This window comes from Macrobrachium nipponense, chromosome 36 (assembly GCF_015104395.2).
Source record: "Macrobrachium nipponense isolate FS-2020 chromosome 36, ASM1510439v2, whole genome shotgun sequence".
Taxonomy (NCBI): Eukaryota; Metazoa; Arthropoda; class Malacostraca; order Decapoda; family Palaemonidae; genus Macrobrachium; species Macrobrachium nipponense.
Window position 1 is genome coordinate 38,124,004 of NC_087220.1, and position 14,093 is coordinate 38,138,096.

A 14,093-nucleotide genomic window follows, 5' to 3' on the forward strand; every position below is an offset into this window, starting at 1 on the left:
TTCTAAAATATCCCATTCTCTCTAGCAGTAGTGTCATAGAGAAAATGGGTTACTATATATTTTTCCAAGAAGACTGAGCCAAATTCAGTGCAACTTATACAGTGTAGTACAGTGGTACCTTGTTTGTCGAACGTTAATGTCGACCTTTTCCATTTTTTTTACAAAATTTTTAAGAAAATGTTGTATCATTTGTCAAACAAAGGCTCGTACTTTGAATTGACTGATTATCTAGTTTATAATTGTATTCGACGGCCTACTGGGTCTTACAAGTTTAATTGTATTAAATTTTTTTTCATTTACAATATATAATGATAACCATATTCGACAAAATAAATAAAAGTATAAAGCATTTAATATAAAATTTAGCTTTCAACATAAAATATAGCATAAAAGATGTATGAAATTATACGTAACCACGGTTACGTCACCCTAGCTGACTTGAGACTGAACGAGGGAGCGTTGATATGTTGAGGAGAGGAGAGAGTTGAATTATTATTGTATGTATGTAAAAGCTGTAACAATTCACATAAAAAAGGGAATTTACCAATAAATTTAATGTAATTATAAAATATAACGACAATCGCATGCAATACAGAAAAAAAAGTAAATTGAGCCTGTCTTCGGTGCGCAGTGTGTGAGACAGCCTAGTTGAACAATATTAACAAAATAGTAAATGAAAGAACAAAGGTTTTCACAATAAAATTTAGCATAAACAATTAACAAAATTATTCATCCTTGTGGGGTGATACACAGCTATGTGAGGTAGAGGGAGTGGGCGTTTATATTTTTGAGTTATAATGAATGAATGATTTTTAAGTTGTTGTGCGTCATGGTATTGTCAAGGAGAGAAGAGACAGTAAAATCTTTTATTATAATATGTACGTAAAAGCAGTACCAATTCACATAAAAAATAAAATAATTCACAAATTTAACAGTGATGGAATATGAAAACAGTCAAATGCAATACAATAAAAAAAAAGCTTGCTTGAGTGTGTGTTTAGTGCGTAGAGAGAGAGAGAGAGAGAGAGAGAGAGAGAGAGAGAGAGAGAGAGAGAGAGAGAGAGAGAGAGAGAGAGAGAGAGAGAGAGGCTCTGCTTCCCACTGACTTATCAGCTGAGTTGGGATGATTATTCGCCCATTTCTTTCGCTTAACTTGATCTGCCCAAATCACTCTTATTTTTGTTACGGTAAAATGCTTATTTATTTTTGTTGTGGTAAAATGCCTATTTAGTGACAATTGCTTTTTACAATTTTTTACGGCTGTAAAAGTAACTCAGCTCTGTAATAAACAAACTGGCGCCATAAAATTTGTTAATATCATTTGTATAACCTTTATGGTCTGAACAGTATTTCTACAAACGTATGAACTCGTTAGACATAACGGCGCTAGCGGCGCTGTTAACCGAAAATTGTGCTGTAAAAATACCTTAAAATGCTTGCGCCATTAAATGCGGGCCACCTGTAATTGTTATTGCAGAGCTTTAAATACAATGTAAAATTTCATCAGCATTGCTTGGTACTCATATGCTTTGCACACATGTTAAGTAAACTTTAGATGATGGAATGCTTAACAGGGGATATCAGCAAGCTTGGGCAAAGGACTAAGGCTGCTAGAATGTGATAACTATTCATTTAGATGTTAAAGGGAGGGAGAATCCGCATGATAGAGGAACAGCAATTCAGAGATTAATCAGACCATGTTGTCAGCCCCTATGCATAGTTTATATTAAAAATTTTGTTCATATTTTAATTATAAATTCTTCTAATGCTGATAGCACACAGCTGATTCAGTGTTCCCCCTTATTTTGTGGGGCATGTGCACCAGACCCCCCTCGAATAGCTAGAATCCATGATTATATATATATATATATATATATATATATATATATATATATATATATATATATATATATATATATGTTTTTTTAGATAGGATGGTGCTATTATAAAAGTTTTTCATTGTACACAACCAAGTTGTATAGATGGTTGAGTAAATAAATCTATTGCAAAAGCTACATACTGCCTTTATTAATGTAAATAGTTAATTCTTAAAATTCACCTTTAAATTTTTTCTTATACACAACATGGTATATTATAGATTTGTAGTTGTCTGTGGTGATGGCGAATACATCATCTACACTGCAATGGCACTGAGGAACAAGGCTTTTGGGCCTGCACTCGAATTTGTGTGGGCGCTCGACTCTTCTGAATATGCCATCAGAGAGTCCAACTTTGTTGTCAAACTCTTCAAGAACTTCAAGGAAAAGAAGTCATTCAAGCCAGAGTTTGGTTGTGAAGGTAGGAGAATTGTGTCTATAGCTACTAGTTTCATTCAACTGTCTTTGATTCAGGAGTGCTTACCTTGGAGAAATATAAGTTGTCAGATTGGTGACACTCTGGGCTGTGAAGCAGGTGTTGACAGCATTAAGGATTAACATCATTGATGAAGTGGAAAGAGACAGCTGGACTACTTGCATATAGTATCCTATCAATAAACATAACTTTGATATGTTTAATGTGTGTACTTTGTGCTGTACAAACTTGGGCACTTAAAAACAAGATGGAAGAGAACTTAATAAATTAAGACAAAATCTTGAGGTTCAGTTGCTGGTTTACATCAAGTAATCATAACTAAATAATGGCGTTGCTGGGAGTTTTGTGTTCAAGGCTACAGAGTTAGAAGTTATATGTTACTTAAGAATTTTGAGCTGTATAATAATGGATAATGTTTGTTCATTCTTATAATGTTTTGTCTTTTTCCAGCTATCTTTGGTGGGTATTTGCTAGGATGCAGATCTAGTGCTACTGGCCTTGCATTCTATGACTGGGAAACACAAGAGCTTGTCCGTCGCATTGAAATTCAGCCACGTCAAATTTTCTGGTCAGAGAATGGGGACTACGTATGCATTGCTACTGATGAAAATTACTTTATCCTGAAGTAAGTGATGTTAAACAGCTTTTATCATTTTAGGTGCAGCAATAAAGAGTGACTGTATGTAGCCTAGTACTGTAAAACCTCTTAATAAATGACCAACCACGGGGTAAGGCCAGGTTGTTTTAGAGAATAGTTTGTGTTGCAAGTTTGGTCTACTTTTGCCCCCTAATAAATGTGACATTTTTAATTAATTTCCAGCCTGAGAAGAGTCTACTTAAGACTCAGAGGTCTGGAAAAACTAAGCCCTATTACTAATAATAACTTTAATTTGTATTTTTGTAGCTAATAAACCTGATGTCATAACAATAGGATAAATCTTATGGCGTATGGAAGGAATCTGTTGTATTTGCCAGCTACAGCTTGATGAGTTGGAAGCTGGTCAGCGACCAGACTTAAACCGTGACACATTTAGCCTTTCTTCCAATCCAGGATTACAAGAGGGGTGGCTAGAGGTGGGCAGTCAATGTTAAGACCTCAGGTTTGTTAGCTATTAGAACACATACTTTAGGCCAGTTCTTTCACCCTAGAACATATTCAGTAGACCAGCTCTTTCACCTTAGAACATATTCAGTAGACCAGCTCTTTCACCCTAGAACATATTCTGTAAGCCAGCTCTATGAATGCCTAGAAATGATTAGGTGGTCTAGGCAAATCATTTTATATTACTTACATGAAGGCTCAGTAACATTCTTTTTTTCTACCCACCAGGTACAGTTCTGACGCAGTTACTAATGCCAGGGATAACAAGGAAAATGTAACAGAAGATGGTATTGAGGATGCCTTTGATCTTGTTGGTGAGGTAAGTTTTATTGTATCAAGTGATGTTTTTACCAGAAAAGTCCTTGACTTCGGAAACTTGATCTGACAGCACTTTTTCAGTGATGTAACAGGGCTTTACAGCGTTGTTGAACATCAAGTGTACAGCGCTGTAACTTGATGCAACATCAAGTAATGGCACCATGAGCACTGATAAAGTGCCCGAAAAACCAACTTGAGGCAGAAATCAGCTTACATTGCAGCACTGGAATGGATCCCTCACCATAAGTTGAGGACTGACTCACTAGTATTTATACCCCATGAGGTGTAAGATTGAACGAAGACCTTATCAGATAATTTTGGGTGACCACAAATGTGAAAGATGGTAAAATGATTATTTCAGCATTTAATGCCATCTTGAAGGAATATTTATTTGTGATAAATCTTACGTACTGTTAAAGTTAAGTCATATCTCTACGCTGATAGCCTGGGTGACACTCTAGTACACCTGTTCTCAACCAGGTCTTTTTTGAATGTTTTACCTCTTGTCAAAATTCTTTTTGCCACCATTGTGTTGGTATTTCATGGCTGTTTGCTGTTATCATGGTACTGTACATTTATTTTTTTCTACGATGCCTCCACTGGAATCAAGGCTAAGAATGTCAAGTTCTGTAGGAATGATTATACAGGCAGGCCTGTATCGTTAGTGGTGAAGATTTGCCAGCACAGTCTGACTGCGCAGTTATAACTGTGCAGGCATAACTGAATATTAGTGGCAGGCTTAAGAAGTCTCGCCATGAAACTTCCAAAGGTCAGTATCCTTCCCCTTGGGAGGAAGCAGCTGGCTCTCTTGTCAGCTCGCCTGCTCCTTTGGGAGTGGGAAACCGAGGTGCTGTCCACAGAGACTAGGGTTTTGGGAACCTTTGGAGCTCAAACCAAGTTTTGCTCTTCAGCCCCGAGTTCCAAAGGCGCTACTCATGGGACCAGAGACGTGTCAGAGACTCGTTCGTGAGTTTCTCCAGTGTACAACCTTCTCAAGGATTGCGTGCACCCACAGTCAGTGGTGGGGAGGGATGTCCTTGTCAGGGCAGTGGTGCGGGGCAAGAGAAGGGACTGAGCTGCGGCTCAGACCCATCTGCAAAAACAAAGACTGGCTCTTTGTCAGGTGTCAGGGTCGATGTCACTGTTCCCATGGATAGTACATCCAGAGAAACTAAAAGGAGGTCCCCTGTACAGCCCTCTTCGCATGAAGCTATGATGCGTCGTGAATACAATGCATGTTCTCGCCAGGCTGGTAGCCGCACCATTGCTACCAGCGTCACTGCTAGCAGTGGCACTGCTACAGCACAGCGAGAACCTCTGCATTCTCCTCAGGAAAGCGTCTCACTGAGGCGACCATGCTCTCTCGTAGACCCACGCTTCTTGTCACCACCACGGGTTGGTGCCAGGGTGCGGCTCATTTCTTCTAATAACGGTGCTGTTAGAGGGAATGAGAGCATCTGATCTTCTTATTCTATTCCCTATACTTCCTCAGGATACACTGGGAGCACCGATGTGGATACGAGGAATCTTGTAGTGTTCACAAAATTCAATGCTGAGGGCTATGTTCCTGGAGGGGTATTAGGGCCCCATCAGATGTATGCCCACATTGTTGAGGAAGGATCCAGGGGATCTGGTGTGGTTCTCCCTTGGGAGAATAGATGAGGAGGACCAGTCTCGAGGGGCATGAGGGCCCTTTACTCAGAGACTTGAACACCCCTGAGATACAGAGGACCTTCTCTGAGATTGTAGCACAGATTCGTCGCCTCCTCTTCAGGTGACCGCCCCTCTAATTTGTGGCTGCTGTGGTCAGCTTTGGCTGAAGGTGTATTGGACAAGGTGGATAATCTTGTCTCCGGACAAGAGAATTCACTCAGGTCCAATCGTTTTAACAATCTGCTTTCCCCCTCCTCTACTGACCAAGCAGGTTGACCCAGACCTGGTTTGCCTGGGTCTATGTCTGTTGCTACAGCACCTGACAAGTGAGAGTGTATCTCTCTCAACAGGAAGCAGCAACCCTGGAAGCTACCGCCATGGTTATTCACAGTGTCTAAGGTCGCTGCTTCTTCCAGGACTATCTTCCCAGGAGAAGACTCTGTTTTTTGAGAGACTCTGCCAGTCTGGAGATAGAGCTATGTCCTATCTGGCCCACTAGATGGCAGACCTGTGGGGAACCTGGTTCTAAAGAGACATGACACTGTTTTCTCTCGAGTGACCAGGTCTACTGTCCCAGAGTCGGTACTGGCCCTGTGTGATGGACTGTTGCCAAGTTCTACCTCCCTCTTCAACAGAGAGCAGGTAGAGGCTGCAGTGGACAAGCATCGGGATGACAATAAGAACCTGCATATCCACCAGGCAATGGCGAAGACTCTGTGCCATCAGGCTCCACTGTGGCTAAACCTTCGAGTCTAGCCAGCATCTCCTCAGCCCTGACGAAGTCCTCCTCTCCTAAAGGGTCCCAAGGAGCAACCCAGCAATGTCATGCCCCCTTCAGCCCTCCTTGCCTTTGGGAAAGTGGGGTAAGGGAAAGAAGAAGGGGGAACAGTAGGGATGACATTCCCCTCCAGCTGCTGCCACTTGTAGGGAGTGCCTGTTGAGCCATTGGGCAACATGGCAGCAATATGGAGTGGAGTCCTGGGTAGTAGATGTCCTTTGGGAGGGATATCTACTTTCCTTAGATGCTGTGCAAGGGAGCTGTAGAAGTCATGTTGCACTGGTCTACAGGGTTGTATAGCTGGTCCTTTCTCGTAGAGAAGACTTCGGGTGGATGGAGACTTTTGTTCACCAGACTTGGTTCAAGATGGAGAAAGCACACACAGTGCATACCGCTATCAGGGTGAATGACTTCAATGGACTTGAAGGATGCTTATTTCCAGAAAATTAAGTAATTCATTTATATTTATATCATACGAAACAGAATTATAATTGTTATTTGATATTAATTTATTAAACTTAATACAGTATTAATCAGTATTAATATTTGAAAATTAGTAATCACTTTTGTATCATAAAATTGTTTTATTAAAGTAACATCAAAATACACTAATTAGGGAATATTTATCGATGGATAAATATGTTAATGCCAATTGGTTAAAGAGAGACTTTCCCTGAGAGAGAGATTTCAGTATATCCTTGACCCCAAAACAGCAGCAATTATTAGAGAATCACTTAAGGTGGCAAAACACTCCTAACCGCGCTGTCAGATTTCTCGACATTTGTGACAACTCCACCCTCACCTTTCTCTCCAAGTCTCTATGCTAAACACTGGGTTTTCCTTCATTCTCAAAGTCTTTTACTTTATAAGCTTAAATCTTACTAAGTCACTATAGTATTTTCTTTAATGAATTAATATTATTGATGTTTACATTAATATTGAAAATTAGTAAATCATACATCTCAGTAAGAGAGAAGAGAATTATTATTTTTATTATTTAATATCATTTAATCTTATGAAACTTAATAGAGTATTAATATTAATATTAAATCATTTTTGTATCATAAAAATGTATTTAGTCATAACAAGAACATCATAATACACTAATTAGTGAATATTTATTGACGGAAAAACTTGCGAATGAGCCAGTCCTCCCACAAATAATTTTTGTAGATAGGTCCAACATAAAGTCCACAAATAGGTGAGTCCATGAATCTTGAGAACACAAATACGGGAGTTGACTATATTTTTATATTATATACCCTTCATTGCCATGGATAAAAAGATGTTAAAGCTGCTAATGACCATAAATTATCATGCATTGGCAACAAGGATAAAACTTCCATAAACTGAAAGGCCGCCAAATACTATTTTGGGTAAAATTGAGAGAGAAGTATTTAAATAAAAACTACTGTGCATGAAAGAATATACAGGCAGTCCCTGGTGATCAATGGGATTCTGTTTTCGCCATTAACTAAAGCTCAGTGATTTATGGTGCTTATGGCAGCGATAACTGGTGATTGGCGCCTCTGTTAGGTATGTTATGGCACCATAACGCTATAAGGTACCGATAACTGCAACTCGGCGCGTTATGCCGCCATAAATCGCTGCTTGCCTAAAAACAGGATCACCATTAGCCAAGTACGCCAGTAACTGGGGACTGCCTGTATTTGACTGTTGTTTTCACGCCGATAAAAGATAAATAAGTAAAGCTCTTATTACGATTAATCAAGTGAAAATAGCAAACAATAACTTTTTTTTTTTTTTTTCTCCCACAAAAACATGTCGCCAACACAGTCTGTTAACAATAAAAGAAACTAGTTCACAATGAGATGTATTCAAATCATATTTTGATTTAAAAACTGTATAACGAAAAACAACCTTGTACCGTATAAATAAAGATAAACTTGTATTCACCATGAGCTGATTTCCAAACCAAAACATTGACCGTTATTTTGTATTGTATAATATGATACAGTGCTTCCCCATTTTTATGTGGGAACAGGTTTCAGAACCTACTGTGAAAATGAAAAATCTGCAGAAATGCAAATATTCCCTCAAAAAATGCTTATAACTAGCTTGTAACTGCACTTAAAGAGATCCCCTATCATTCGCACATTTTCTTTGCCCTATGTAACTTTCCTCATCATTCTACACCTATTACAGGTACATATTTTAGAGAGAGAGAGAGAGAGAGCCAGACTTGACAGTTCAAACAAAAATATACCTTAAACTATCACCCTAGAACATCCTAATATCATTTCAAAGTCGTTGCAAAATTATATACCAGAGTACAACTGTTACTCCTAAGTATCCCCTATCATTTAGACACGTTTTCTTTGCCCTATGTAACTTTCCTCATCATGCTACGCCTACATTTTATGTATATTGATATTTTCCAGTATAGTAAAATGATGTTCAAATGATATTTACTGTACAGGTACATATTTTAGGATTGCACTATTGTAATGAGCATATCATAAATATGTGGGTAGTTTAGAACGATGGGACACACGTACAAACAGACAAACATACGTACCTCCAAACAGACTGCCAGGTTTGTTACGTCATGTTAGTATGTTCATGCATTCAGGATGAAAGAAAAGATTTACTTCAGTGAATTCTTGGGTTACGTCATATTGGGGTTAGCCCTTGCCATAGATTTTTTATAAATTCTCTCTCTCTCTCTCTCTCTCCTCTCTCTCTCTCTCTCTCTCTCTCTCTCTCTCTCTCTCTCTCTCTCTCTCTCTCTCTCTCTCTCTCTTCTCTCAATACATATAGTACTTTAAAGAGAAAACAGCAAAATATCTAAAACATATTTCACTAATTACAGAATCCATTTATGTATACTGTACTGATGGAATCACTAAAAATATTCATAAATCACCATTTTTGAAAGTAAATTGTATTTTTCATAACATGACAGTTCGGTAGTTAACTACGGTCTGGTCATTGGTAGCCACTCTGACCAGACATAAACATTCCAATTTGCCTCCATCCCAGGTAGCAGATTGAGGGGTGGCATGAGGTGGGCTGTTAGTGCAAAGGACCTCAGGTTTGTATAGTTAGGAAAGTACATTTTACTTTCAAAGATTGTGATTTGTTCCTACACAATTTACAGACCCTTGGTAGTTTACAATAGGAAGATTCACTGATTTGTGATTGGAATCTGAGTGAACTCCAGTGAACCGACTGGGGTTCAGCCTACCATAGATTTCCAGGGAATTTTGCCAATGACATGTGATTGGAGTTGAAGAACATTCTTGTAGAGGCATGTTTATAGATTGGATCAAAATTTGTTATTCATATATTAATGTGCCTTTATTGTAACCCCTAGGTTCAGGAGATTGTGAAGACTGGCAAGTGGGTTGGAGACTGCTTTATCTACACTAATTCAGTCAATCGCCTTAACTACTATGTTGGTGGAGAAATAGTTACAATAGCACATTTAGACAGGTCAGTTTTTTGTGATAAAGAATTTATCTTAAAGTTGACTGAAGAATAATTGAGACATGTCTTATTCATGATGTCTATGAATTTTAGAGATCTGTTGCCCCCTAATTTTATTGGTATTTTTCAGAACATTATATTTGATAGGCTACATTCCCAAAGAAAACAGATTATACCTTGGAGACAAAGAACTCAACGTTGTCTCATACGAGTTACTGGTGTCAGTTTTGGAGTATCAGACAGCTGTAATGAGGCGCGATTTTGATACCGCGGACCGTGTTCTTCCTACAATCCCCCCTGCTCATCGCACTAGAGTAGCACATTTTCTAGAGAAGCAGGGATTCAAGAAGCAGGCTTTGGCTGTATCCACAGATCCTGAACACAGGTAAGGTTTTTTGTATTATCATTAATCCTTCAGTAACTGGGCCCTTGAGTTTCTTGTTTGTCCTATTCATGCTGTGATAATCATTATGGTATCATTTTAAAGCAGAGTAATTTTAATATGTGTGTACAGTAAAGGTAAAATATAGCAAAAAATGCAGAAATGATGAGTGGTAGATTATGGAAGAAAGTCTCATCATAATTCAAAAGGTTAACTTTTATTATTTTTGTCAATATTTATCATTGTTTATGGAATTCTTACATGTTTAGGAACGCAAAGTATGTATTACATATATTGTATATAAATTTCTTTATAGTGTATTAAGGAGAAGCTCCCATGTGCATGATTCTGATGGTTAAATGGTGGTAACTACCATTTTGTCAAGGTTCAGTTTTTCAATTTTGAGGAGTACTCATTTCAGGGATGTGTTATAATATAATTCAACCGAGGATTGGATTGTATTTCAAATATTAGGTCAAGTTAATATTTTTATAAATTTGTAATAATTATAAATTCAGAATTTTGTAAATATGAACGCTTGTGAATATTCAGAGAAATTTGCAAATAATTAAATATTTACTTCTAATTGTATAATTAGTATATATCTGAATGTCTTTACAGTAATCAAACATTTTTATATAAATTTAAAAACAAAACTATATATTTTGATGAACAATATATAATAATCCCAATCACCATTGTTGAGGATTACAAAACATCATTAATCAAAGTCTATGCTTTAGGCATGTAAACACTACATACTTATATTTTTATCTAGGTTAACTTAGTTCTGTTATTGAGTTATTAGACAAAGAATTTGGATTAGGTTTCTTGACCTTCCAGGAATTTTTGGATTTCCATCACTCCATTCTCTCAGTTTCTTGCAAACATCTTAAAAAAAGTATCTTTAGGAGCTTGGTGTATCATTTGTGTACAGTTTGAATAAATACATTATTTGTGTAATTTCCTTTGCTTGATTTTTAAGATGGCAAAGATGTTTTGGAAGGGCAGTCTTCATTATATATAAAGTATTATGTTAAGTTTCCAAGTTTTACGTATCTAGGAAGAATGTTTTATACTAAATTTTCTCTTGGGTTGCACAGCAAATATTTTCTTGGATTGCATAAATAAGTGATGTAAAATGAAAATTTTTAAAAATCATGAAGGCAAGGTGCAAACATCAAAATGTTAAAAATATTAGAAATTTTGAAAATATTTTTGATTAGTAGAAGCAGCTCTGCTTACCAAGTTTAATTTTTAGTACAGTAGAGGTATATCAGAATTTTTTTCCCATAGGTTTGACTTGGCTTTGAGTCTTGGGGAGTTGGAAGTGTGCCACCAGCTGGCACTTGAAGCAGGATCTGAGCACAAGTGGCAGTTAGTGGCTGACCTTGCCCAGCAGCAGGGCGATTTGCAGACAGCTCAAACTTGTTTACTTCGTGCACACGACTACCCTGGTCTACTACTTCAAGCTACGTCAACAGGTATATGTAATGATATATTGTGCCATGAAATACATGTTGTATTCCTTTCCATTAGGCAGCAAGTTTAATTACTTTACCTATTACTAACTTGTCATTCATTCCCCTTGGGCTCTTCCCCCATTGCTTAATTTATGTATACCTGTCACCCCAGAACAAATCGTGGAAGAGAGACTTATGATGATAGAATTTTGATCCTTGCTGTTGGCCAGTTCCTCTCGTGAAAATTTGAGTCATGCCTAGTTGAGAGAAACTGTAAAGAAGGAAAGAAAAAAATTGCATTAGCAGTACATTGGTCCCCCCCGTATTCGCGGGGGATGCGTACCAGACCTCCCCGTGAATAGTTAGAACCCGCGAAGTTGGAACCCTTATAAAAATGCTTAAAACCTCCTACTCTGGTAGTTAAAACTCATGAAAAACCCACTAAAAATTATACCTGTTTTTTTTTTAATAGTTTATCACAAAAGTGCATTTTATGATGAAAGTTATAAAAAAACCCATCAATTTGTGGATATTTCTCATAGAAAAATACAGCGAATAGGCGAATTTTCCGTGAATAATGCGGGGAAACGTCCCTGAGAGAAATCCGCGAATGTGAGAGTCTGCGAATCCAGAGAACACAAATACTACAAATACTGTACAAGAACTGTGTATTAGCAGTATTATGTATTTCTGCAAATACTGTACAGGATGGCTCCAGTTTTCTGGCATTCTTTTGTCCAGGAAACCTGCTGCTAGGGCAGTTTAGTAAAAAATTACAGTCCATTCTCTTGGTATCTGAAATTTGTAGGATTAGGACTCCAAAATGCTAAGCAGGTTGCATAGTACACATTCAAACCTCCCTTTCGAATTGAGGCAAAAGCTATCTTATTGTAATATGTTACCCTTTGTTGATAAATTGAACCTTTGAGAACTTTAAACAATATTAATTGTTGGATAAACTCTGCAATATTTGTGTATGATAAAAATAGAAAAATACTTTTATTAAAAAATTTGTTGAAGTTGTCTGAGTCTGCTGATTTAATAACAGTATCCCTATTTTCAACCAACCATTGGCAAAAATACAGACACATTAATTGTTTCTCTAATAATGATACTTTAGAGTAGTACTAATATGTTAGCTAAGAAACAAACAGTAAATTAAGTATGACATTTATTTTATATTCATTGCACTACAGTAGAATTTGCACCCTTGTAATCAGTTAGGTAAACTAAATGCCATAGTACATAAGGGTACTGTATGATGAAAACAAACTACAGTCAATCCCGCCTATACTTCGTTGCGGATTTGTGGACTGATTTGTGGACCCGCGGATTTGTGGATTTCTCTGGAATGTATGAAAACATTATATGCTGAAAATTTGCCTATTTGCTGTATTTTCACAGAAAAATATTCACTAATTACAGTATTTTCATGACTAAATGCACTTTTTGTGATAAAAATATTTGAATACACAGTTAAAAGCATTTTTAGAATTTTTTGTGCATTTGAATTTCAGCTATTGGGGGGCCATTGGGTGTGGTACACATCCCCTGTGAACACCAGGTGTTGGATGTATGTACAAGAAATGTCTGTGTATGTGCATTTGGTGGTGCGTGGGATGACTTGATAATTTGAGGCACACTATGATATGTCAGCAACCCCATATATTACGCAAACAGTATCAGTAATGCAGTATTTAGAGTTGTATTGAATTGACTTAGTACAGTGTATCAAAAAAATTCAAATGGTATTGAAACAATTTGGATCAAAACAAGTGCTGATTTGCTTTGCTATTGATGAAGACAGTTTTTCCTTTTGTCTCTGAAGAATATTTAAATAGTTTTGTTTAACAATACATTTAGAAAGAAAGGAAACATTAAAAATTTATATATATACAGTGATACCTAGCTGTTGAACGTTTGTCAAACATTCCGTTTGTTCATATGCGGAACAAACCTTCGGTCTTAACAATAGGATAACTTCCAAGCACCAGCTGGTAACCAGTTAACACAATCAAAGTTTGTAATGCAAGGGATCTGTGAGATCTGGCAACAACTGTGTGTACGAGGTAATAGCTGGTCAGAGACCGAGCACCGGACCTCGTGACGATTCAGTCTTTTCCTTAACTGCTTTGGAGAATAGATGTTTTTGCTTTTGCTCTCCTTTCAAGCCGGTTGTTTTGTGCCCATGTAGCTTTTCTTTTTATTGTGTTGTGTGCGATTGTTTCTGTTTATTATGGATTACTCCGAGTCTTCATGGCCTCGTTAGTGCATGTGCCTGGGCATTCAGGATTTTCCGTGCTCAAGGTCTCTACTATCTACGTCTACGGATCCTCATACGACATGCAGTAGGTGAAGAGCAATTACTGTACTGTAACGAATCCCTGCCAGGAATGTCGTTCCTGGTCTAAGTCGCAGTGGAGAGTATTTTATAAGAAGAGGGAACATCGCAGAGTTTCAACTCTTCCTTCTTGGGAGGGGTTTTCTTCTTGTTTGGATGATTCATCTGCTCCCTCTCCTGCAATCGCTCTCCCTGTGGCTAGTTCACATGTTCCTGTGTCGCCTTCCTTTTCTTCCATTGATTCTCTATGGAAGTATCGGGAGTGCCATAGAGTGATGTTATGTTTAATGTAG

At 37.6% G+C, this 14,093-nt stretch overlaps 1 protein-coding gene across 3 annotated transcripts in view; it reads left to right on the plus strand.

Moving 5' to 3' along the window:
- LOC135203568 (coatomer subunit beta'-like) overlaps positions 1-14,093 on the plus strand; it is a 160,104-nt gene that overhangs the window by 69,869 nt on the left and 76,142 nt on the right. For all 3 annotated transcript variants that reach the window (XM_064233317.1, XM_064233319.1, XM_064233318.1), the window contains exons 8-13: positions 2,099-2,298; positions 2,764-2,938; positions 3,644-3,734; positions 9,502-9,620; positions 9,745-9,999; positions 11,293-11,480. In XM_064233317.1, coding sequence (XP_064089387.1) covers positions 2,099-2,298; positions 2,764-2,938; positions 3,644-3,734; positions 9,502-9,620; positions 9,745-9,999; positions 11,293-11,480 — 1,028 coding nt within the window. The remainder of the gene's footprint in view (positions 1-2,098; positions 2,299-2,763; positions 2,939-3,643; positions 3,735-9,501; positions 9,621-9,744; positions 10,000-11,292; positions 11,481-14,093) is intronic.